The 9977-nt window shown below is 28.9% G+C and overlaps 3 protein-coding genes across 4 annotated transcripts; all 3 read left to right on the top strand.

Moving 5' to 3' along the window:
- The first annotated feature begins 1580 nt into the window (after positions 1–1580).
- LOC105556161 lies at positions 1581–3310 on the top strand. Its single transcript, XM_012003236.1, has 5 exons — positions 1581–1876; positions 2051–2224; positions 2375–2624; positions 2778–2846; positions 2979–3310. Exons 1-5 carry the CDS (start codon positions 1620–1622, stop codon positions 3105–3107), a joined length of 879 nt encoding a protein of 292 aa, XP_011858626.1. The 5' UTR covers positions 1581–1619; the 3' UTR covers positions 3108–3310.
- Positions 3311–4193: 883 nt separating this feature from the next.
- On the top strand, positions 4194–6730 carry LOC105556163. The gene is made up of 7 exons (XM_012003237.1): positions 4194–4718; positions 5172–5443; positions 5604–5774; positions 5901–6150; positions 6297–6365; positions 6491–6580; positions 6671–6730. Exons 1-7 carry the CDS (start codon positions 4566–4568, stop codon positions 6728–6730), a joined length of 1065 nt encoding a protein of 354 aa, XP_011858627.1. The 5' UTR covers positions 4194–4565.
- Positions 6731–7303: 573 nt separating this feature from the next.
- Positions 7304–9971, top strand: LOC105556160. Of its 2 annotated transcripts, none has more exons than XM_012003234.1 (7): positions 7304–7597; positions 7990–8261; positions 8854–9009; positions 9117–9366; positions 9512–9580; positions 9686–9775; positions 9859–9971. In XM_012003234.1, exons 1-7 carry the CDS (start codon positions 7334–7336, stop codon positions 9916–9918), a joined length of 1161 nt encoding a protein of 386 aa, XP_011858624.1. In that variant the 5' UTR covers positions 7304–7333; the 3' UTR covers positions 9919–9971. The 2 variants fall into 2 exon arrangements, with proteins under 2 accessions (XP_011858624.1, XP_011858625.1); XM_012003235.1 differs by having other exon boundaries at positions 9666–9775; positions 9859–9939.
- The last annotated feature ends 6 nt before the right edge of the window (positions 9972–9977 follow it).

The raw sequence follows: 9977 nt of genomic DNA, 5'->3' as shown, positions 1-9977 counted from the left end.
GAAGCTTGCAAGGAACCAACAAAGTCTGCAGGTTGAAGAAGGCACTATATGGCCTTCGTCAGTCCGGACGCCAATGGCACTTCAAGCTGGATCAGACTCTACAGGACATCGGCTTGAAACCTACTGCTGCGGACCCGTGCGTCTACGTGAATCGGCTGCACGGCGAACTTACCATCTTGGTTGTATACGTGGACGACATTCTCATCGCTTCGCAAAACAAGAGGAGATGCCAACTAATCAAGAGCCAGCTCGCCCAAAGATTCCTAATCAGGGACCTGGGTCTTGCGGACTATTGTTTGGGCATCGAGATCAAACAAGAGGACGACAGCGTACGCCTTACTCAAACCGGATACATTCAGGATATACTCGCCAAGTTTGGCATGAGCGATTGCAAATCGGTAAGCACTCCGCTCACTCCAGGTGAAAAATTCGAGGCCCCCGAGAAGACCGAGTCTGAGCTCGCTCTTCCCTATCGAGAATTAATCGGAGCTCTGATGTATCTGTCTGTGAGTACTCGTCCTGACATTACTCATTCAGTTAGTATCCTCAGCCAGTTTAACAATAACTTCGGCCAAAAACACTGGGCCGGAGCCAAAAGAGTTTTACGTTACCTCAAGGGAACAACGGATCAAGGGTTAACCTATACGAAGACCAATCGGGGCTTACTCGGATACGTCGACTCGGACTGGGGCAACTGCGTCATCGATAGAAGGTCCTACACCGGCTCCTGTTTCATACTCAGCGGGGCTGCGATTTCTTGGGAATCTAGGAAGCAGCGCACCGTTGCTCTATCATCTACAGAGGCGGAGTACATGGCACTTTCGGATTCAGTGAAGGAGGCGTTGTACCTTTCGAGTTTACTGAAGGAGCTGGGCTTGGATCAATTGGGGAAAGTCACTATATATAACGACAACCAAGGAGCCAGCCAGCTCGCTTCCAACCCTATCCATCACTCCAGGACCAAACACGTGGACATCAGACACCACTTCATACGTGAAGCACTCCAGTGTAAACCCCTCAAACTAGAATACATTCCTACCGAGTTCATGACCGCGGATGTATTAACCAAGGCCCTAAACGGCCCCAAACACTCAGCTTGTAAGGTCGGTCTCGGCCTTTCTTAGCCCCCCTTTATATTCTTTTTTGATAATGGACAGTCGGAATTGAGCGGGGGTGTTGTGTATTCACTTCTTTCTGTCCCTCTATGTATCGGGGCGACCTCTACATTCTAGTTCCTATTCGCTTAACGCTGTGTGCGATCTATTAGTTTTAAGTTCATTGTTCTCGTACCTCGAACGTCGGTTCTGTACCGCCTATGCGATTATTCTGTTTTTGTGTGACGAGTACGAGCATTCTTGCAATAAAGGAAGTCAAGCGAATTACAATTGCCTTCTCGTCAAGTTACTCTACCGAAGCTTTCACAACAAATAAAATAATTTATTCAAATTTTATAAAAAGTGTATAGGAATAATAAGATAAAAAAATTGTACACTACAATTTTAAAATAAAAAGATTTAACATTAACTACGTAAATTGAATGATATCGTCAATTTTGTCAACAAATAATAATTATTTGTCTATTTTGCATTTTATTTTCATATCAGAAATTCCAAAATTGTATGAAGAAATTCGATATTGTGGACAATACATTACTTAAGTTAGGCACAACCACAAATTATAACAAGTTACGCAAGAAAACAGCATGCATTGCTTTAGGATGGTTCCTGATAGCTTTATTCTTGACATTCGGTTCAGCATTAGCTGTAAAAGAAGAACATGATCGTGACATTGCAACATGCATGTTCTTCTTATTAATACGATGCTACTGTTTTCACATCAACTTTATCAGTGATTTGACTACTGCAAGTATTCTCGAGTTAGTATTTATATATTTACTATTTCTTTTTATAGCTATTTACAAAAATTAATTGAACAAAATTACAATGCATAAGTTTTACAATTTCTGAAGTATTTTTGTAAACATTGATGAAAACAATTGATATTATTATCAAAGAAAGACTTCATTTTTTATTTTCTTTTGTGTACTCAGATACATAGGACTAAAGTTTGATCAAGTCAATGAACATCTTCAGAATATAATGAGAAATAATGAACAAAAAATAGAAGAGGCTTGGCAAAGTCCCATAATGCATCCGTATGAACACAGATTTTCGAAGCTACCACTACGTACAATAAACAGCAAAAACATAATGTGGATTGTTATGTAAGAAAATTTAGGTGCATTATACTACAGTAATATTACTAAAAATTACACAAAATTACATGCATTGTAACTGCAGTAATGTTACTGAAAACAATTTGCAAATAATAATATAGACAGAATGATACTTTATATGTACATGTGCATATACAGACATCTTCATTTGGAGCTGCGCAAAATATCCTGTGGAATAGACTCAATACTTGGAACGCAAATGACTTTAAGAATGGCATGGTATTTTGTTTGGATAGCGATTAACTTGCGTGACATTCTTTACGCAATCCTTAGCTACAATTACGTGAAATATAGAATAATGTTCACTACTGCGAACTTTGTCTGGTTTTCTCATAATGTTTTCAAGTTCCTGCTAATTAATTATATGTGCGAAACAGTTTCCACCAAGGTATTCATTTCATATTTAATTTCAAAGAAGCATGAATTTAATATTTGTATAACAAATAAATCAGTTAAAATTTGGTTGTTATTAATACTAGTATTGAAACTAACAATAAGTTAAAAATTTATTCAATTACATTATAGGATATTATAATTTCAGGCAAGGGAAACAACAGATTTATTGAATAGACTATCATATTTTACTTGTGACATTGAAATTCGTGAAATTGTAAGTTTTAAAATCAATTCAATGGAATATATTTATATATACATATATTAAAATAATCATAAAATAAAGTACACAAAATGCAAAAAATCAATATGTGTATTAAAACTAATGTATTTTGTTAATATCATATAGATTTCACAATTTTCATTACGAACAGTTTATACACCACTTAGATTCTGCGGAGTCGGATTGTTCCAATTTGGCTTCAAATTTCTTCACAGGGTATGTTATACTTATAATATAATTATATATTACAAATAGCTACATTTGTGACAAAGATAAAAGCAAACTTCATTTTTAGTTTGTGATGTCTATTGCGACCGTTTTAATTATAATAATACAAGCGCATGCAAATAAATAAACATTTTCATCAAGTTATGATAAAGTGCATAAAACGTAGTTTAAAAAATTCGTATATGTTGACAATTCTCTTTATTATTAAGATAATTACGCTTTGCATATACTTATTCATAGAGTTATTAAAGTATTATAATTTTTTCTGTAATGAAAACATTATATTTATTGCGAATATTTATGATATTTGTATATAATGTATTTATTTCTGTAACAATGGTTTAAATATATTTTGTTTAAATATAATAAATTTTTTAACATGTACTAAGTACATATTGCATTGTATGTATCAAACCCAGATTAAAAGTTGAGAAACCAAATTGGTGAGAATAATATTTTAATTTTTGTTACACAAATATATGTACATATATATATGCATACACATCGTGTATATATATACATATGTTTGAAGTTAAAAGAAGTAGTTGATCATCAGACTTGTTTCAATAAATCATAAAGCATAAATTATCGTAAATTGATTACTTTAATATCCATAAGTGCCTTAACTGAAATTGCAAAGATCTACTATCGTACTACCATCTCATGCAACTTACCTAACTAGTCAATAAATGTACAGTTTAGAATAGAAACTGCGTGTGCAATGACCAAAAGTATTCGAACAATTTTAATGCCACTTTTAATGATCAATTATGTGTTTGGTTTAAGAATTGTTAATTTATCCAGACATTCAAGACCATAATTTAATGTTTATATATGCTCCTAGTTTGAATAATGAATATTCTTAATTATGTCCTCATATCGATTTCATCTGTCTACGATTCATTATCAAAAGAATTACTTTGGCACATCGGTTTTTCTATAACTATACAAAGATGACTATACAAAATTTCTACATAATAGACAGAAATACTTTATTTCATATTATGATGCATGTTATGTATAATATGTATATGTTCTAGCTGTAATAGTTGAAATATAACTTGCTCAATAAAACTTTTTAATATAATTTGTGCTAAATATAACACTATATAAAACCTAGATGAAAAACAAAACTGTCAAAAACAATATTCCTTTTCTATTACATAAAGATGTCTATTAGAACAAGTAGTATCTATCATCAGTTCTGTCTCGATAAATTATAAAGTATAAACCAATAGGTTGATTATTTTAATATTCCTAAGTGCCTTAAATGAATTAAAATTGCAAGAATTCATTATTGTTATCATTTAATGCAACTTATTCAACTAACTGGTGAACAAAAGTGCAGTTTAGAATAAAAACTGTGTGTGCAATGACCAAAAGTATTAGAACAATTTTAATGCCACTTTTAATGCTTAGTTATATGTGGTTGGTTCAACAATTGCAAATTCATCTCGATATTCTAAATGGTTTAGTGTTTTATACATGCTGCTAATTTGGTCGGTTTATTATTTCTTTGCAACATCTACATTAATAACTTCTTTTACTATGTTTGACTCCGCTGAGAATAACATTTGTACTTCGCTAGAATTCTTTGTTACCTTATTATCAATCGTATTTGGAGTATACCATGACAGGGTAAGAAAGTGTGTAATTACCAATATATGTAATCACGATAATAAGCAATTGACATAATTTATGTCTTAATATATGCAGTTATTAATAATAAATAATTTTATGTCTAATATACAATTATATACCAGATAAAACTCGCATAAAGATTACAATACATACTTTATTAGATTCTTTCTATGTGTTTAATATAGGAATTTTGCCATGGTATTTTAATAATAATAATTACCATTCCAAAGAAAATCTTGTATACATTAATAAGTATGTGCTAATACTTTTTTCCTAATATCTAATAAAATAATTACCTCAATTTTTACAAAAATGCATTATAATAATAAAACAACTTTTATATTACCTTCACAAAATTTTACATTATTAGATACAAAAATTAAATAATACCGTAAAATTTTCGAATAAATGACAATTATTTATCTATTGTACAATTTATCTTCATAACAGAAATTTCAAAATTGTCTGAGGAAATTTGACATTGTGGACAACACATTACTGAAGTTAGGAACAATTACAAATTATGACAAGCTATGCAAAAAAACAGTATGGTTTACTTTGGGATGGTTCGTGTCCGTTATATTTTTGATATTTAGTGCAGCATTATTTATAAATAATGAGCATAATCGTGATCTTGCGGCATGCCTGTTCTGCTGTTTAATACAAGATTACTGCTGTCACATCAACTTTATCGGTGATTTGATTACTGCCAGTATTCTCGAGTTAGTACTTACGTACTTACTATTTCTTCATGGTTTAGTCATTTAGTCATTTATAAAACTCATTAAACTTAATGATATAATATAAATTTTATGATTTTTAACAGATATTATTAACAAAGAAAGATTTAATCTTCATTTTCTCTTTTATACTTATTGTTAGATACATAGGATTAAAGTTTGATCAAGTCAATGAACATCTTCATAACATGATAAGAAATAATGAACACAAAATACAAGCTTGGCAAAATTCCATAATACATCCACACCAACACAGATTTTCGAAGCTAACACTACGTACACTAAGTAGCAAATACATAATATGGATTGTTATGTAAGAAGATACAAATGACTTATAATGCAGTAATATTACTAAAAATAATTTACAAACAATAATAATGCACAGAATGATATTTTATATGCACATGTGTATATATTACATGTTACATGTGTAATTCAGACACCTACATTTGGAGTTACGTAAAATATCCTGTGAAATAGACTCAATATTTGGAACACAAATGACTTTCAAAATGGCATGCTATTTCGCTTGGATAGCGATTGACTTGCGTGATATTTTCCACGCAATTCTTATCAACAATTACGTGAAATATAAAATAATATTCTTTATTTTGCACTTTGTCTGGTTTATTCATAATTGTTTCAAATTCCTGCTAATTAATTATATGTGCGAAACAGTCTCCACTAAGGTATTTATTTTTTAATTTAATATTTGTTTATAACAAATTAATTAATTGTTATTAATACTTATTGTTATTAATTTTTTATTGTTATTAATATTTAATATTGAAACTAAGTTGGAAATTTCTTCAATTACATTATATTACAATTTTAGGCAAGGGCAACAGCAGATTTATTAAATAAATTATTGTGTTTCTCTTGCGACATTGAAATTCGTGAAATTGTAAGCTTGAAAATAAATTTATTGAAATACATATATTATTAAAATAATCACAAAATAACATATATGAAATGTAAAAATCAACACAATGTGTATTAAAAATTATGTATTTTGTTACTATTTCACAGATTTTACAATTCTCCTCACAAACAATTTATACACCACTTAGATTCTGCGGAAATGGATTTTTTCAATTTGGCTTCAAATTTCTTTACAGGGTACGTTATACTTATAATAATTATATATTACACATGGTTAAATTGTGACAAACATGTAAAAAAACTAATTTGCTATGTCCTTATTTTTAGTTTGTGATATCTGTTGCGACCGTTTTAATTATAGTAATACAATCGCATGTAAATAAGTAAACATTTCAATTAAAGTATGATAAAGTTTTTAAAAAATAATTTTAAAAATATTAAAAAAATAACAAATATGTATATGTGGATAAAATATACTATATATTTTGTAAAATACATAGTATTATATAATATCTTCTGGATATCTTTTAATTTCATATACCTATGTTAATATTCAGAATTAAAAATAAATTCCACAGATTTTATGCAATAAAAGGTAAATAATAAATATTTTTTATTATTGTTTTGCATCAATTTTATATTTGTTCATAGTTCTCTTCACTATTAAGAAAATTTCAGTTATACATATATAACAATTAACCCTAACAGCTGTAATATATATATACAATATATATCTCTCTCTCTTGCTGAATAAAATTTTTAATATGTATATTCGTTCGTTCTATATATGTATATAGAACGAGTAGTATATCCATCATCAGTCTTGTTTCGATAAATTATAGAGTATTAACCAGTAGTAGGTTGATTATTTTAATATTCCGAAGTGCCATAAATGAATTGAAATTGCAAAAATTTATTATCGTTATCGGTCAATGCAAATTATTCAACTGGACAACAAGAGTGCAGTTTAGAGTGGAAACCGTGTGTGCAATGACCAAAAGTATTCGAACAATTTTAATGCCACTTCTAATTATCAATTATGCATTTGGTTTACGAATTGTTAATTTATCTAGACATTTAAAATTGTTTACTGTTTTATATATGATGCTAATTTGGTCGATTTACTATTTCTTCGCAACATCTCCCTTGATATCTTCTTTTTTTGAGTATTTTCCCATCCAGGACAACATTTGCTATTGGTTAGAATCATTTACAACTTTGTTGTCAATCGTATTTGGGGTATATCATGAGAAGGTAAGAAGATGTGTCGTTACTAATATATACAGTTATTAATAATGATAAATTTTTTTTCTGTTATACAATTACATAAACAAAATACGTATAAAAATTATAATCTCTAACACATTATATTCTTTCTGATTTAATAATAAAGCATACTATGAGAAAATTAAGTTTCACACATTTTGATACACATTAAATTTTTGTCCAAATTATTAAATTTTATTTCTAAACACCTAATAAAATAATTTATTTAAATTCTGTACAATATGTAAAGGAATATAAAAATAATGACTCCTATACTACATTCTTAAAATATAAAATGTTAGACACATAAGCTCAATAAAATCATCAAAGTTTTGTGTGAATAATAATCATTTATTTTGCATTTCATATCTTTATGGCAGAAGTTCCAAAATTGTTTGAGAAAGTTTGATATTGTGGACAACACATTACTTAGGCTGGGTACAATAACGAATTATGACAAATTATGCAAGAGAACAGTACGGTTTATTTTAGGATGGTTCCTAGCAGTTATATTATCGACGTACAGTGTATCATTATTCATAAAAAATGAACATAATCGTGATGTTGCAACATCAATGTTCTTCATGTTGATACGAGATTATTCCTTTCACCTCAACTTTATCGGTGATTTGACTATTGCAAGTATTCTGGAGTTAGTACATTTTTATGTATATTTATTATTGTTACTTTATAATTTAGTTGTAAAAATTAATCAATCTAAATTATAATATACATATAATCTTTATTATAATTTCTAAAGTATTTTTGTAAGTATTGATACAATATACCGATTGTTCTAAAAGTCCAAAAACAGTCAATTATCTCCAAAATAATTAGTTTTATAAAAATATGTTTCAGACAAAAGTTGCAATGTTTAACAATTTTACCTTAAAGTGCATACAAACACAACAAAGATGTAAATTCGACCGTACAGCCTCCACTTGGTACATTTTGGATATTAAAAAGCTCTTGAAATAAGTTATAAAAATATGTAATAAAAATGGAGCTTTTCATTTAAGTTTTGTAAAGTCATCTTGACAAATTATTTTAAGATCATTTTAAGGTCTCATAGATATTGCCACATGGTAAAATTTTTTAATCACTGCAACTTCTGTCTGAAACATATTTTCATAAAACCAATTATTTCAGAAATAATTGGCCTTCTTCAAAGTTTTAAAACAATCTGTAGCTATACTTATTCAGAAAGAAACATTTTGTTTTTCATTTTCTTACTTTATATTTAGATACATACGATTAAAATTTGATCAAATCAATGAACATCTTCATAACATGACGAGAAATAACAAGATAAAACAGGCTTGGGAAAATTCCGTGGTATATCCACACGAACATAGATTTTCGAAAACATTAAGCAGCAAATATACGTTATGGATTATTATGTAAGAAAACTTACGTAAATTGTAACTGCAGTAATATTATTGTACCAAAACCAATATTTATAAATACTAGTACATTAATTGAAACTATGTTACATGTGTACCTTTAGACATCTTCATTTGGAGTTACGCAAAATATCCCGTGAAATAGACTCAATATTTGGAATGCAGATGACTTTTAAAATGGCATGTTACTTTGGTTGGATAGCGAATGACTTGCACGAAGTTCTCTACGCAATTCTTGTTAACAATTATGTAAAATATAACATAATGTCCGCCACTCTGCACTTCATCTGGTTTTCTCTAAATGTTTTCAAATTCCTGCTCATTAATTATATGTGCGAAATAGTCTCCACTAAGGTATTTATTTAATTTCAAAGATATATTTATATTTATATTACATTTTATTTAAAAAATGCAACCTAAAATTTTATTCTTATTAATATCTAGTGTTAAAATTGAATTAGAAATTTCCTCATTTAAACTTGGCTTGTTACAATTTTAGGCACAAACAACAGTAGATTTGTTAAACAAATTATTGTATTCCACTTGTGATATTGAAGTTCATCAAATCGTAAGTTTTTAATTGAGTGAAATATTATTAAAATGTAAATAATATTAAAATAAATATATATAATTAACAAAATATATATTAAAAGTATTGCCTACGTCAATTTAGATTTCACAGTTTTCATTGTGGGCAATTAATACACCACTTAGATTTTGTGGAATCGGACTTTTCCAATTTGGCTTCAAATTTCTTCACAGAGTATGTTTATCATGTAACTACACATTTATAAATAGTATTCGTGATGAATATTTAAAAGAATTAAAAATCATATTTGTTTTTAGTTTGTAACATCGCTTGCAACCGTTTCAATTATAATTTTACAAGCACAAGCTAATAAGTGAATATATTTATCAAGTTATAACAGAATTCATACAAAGTAGTTTAAATAAAACTCAGTATA

The sequence above is a fragment of the Vollenhovia emeryi genome, unplaced genomic scaffold, assembly GCF_000949405.1.
Source record: "Vollenhovia emeryi isolate VEMERY1.0 unplaced genomic scaffold, V.emery_V1.0 DF940273.1, whole genome shotgun sequence".
NCBI classification, from domain to species: Eukaryota; Metazoa; Arthropoda; class Insecta; order Hymenoptera; family Formicidae; genus Vollenhovia; species Vollenhovia emeryi.
This window is presented reverse-complemented; position numbering and strand designations above follow the sequence as displayed.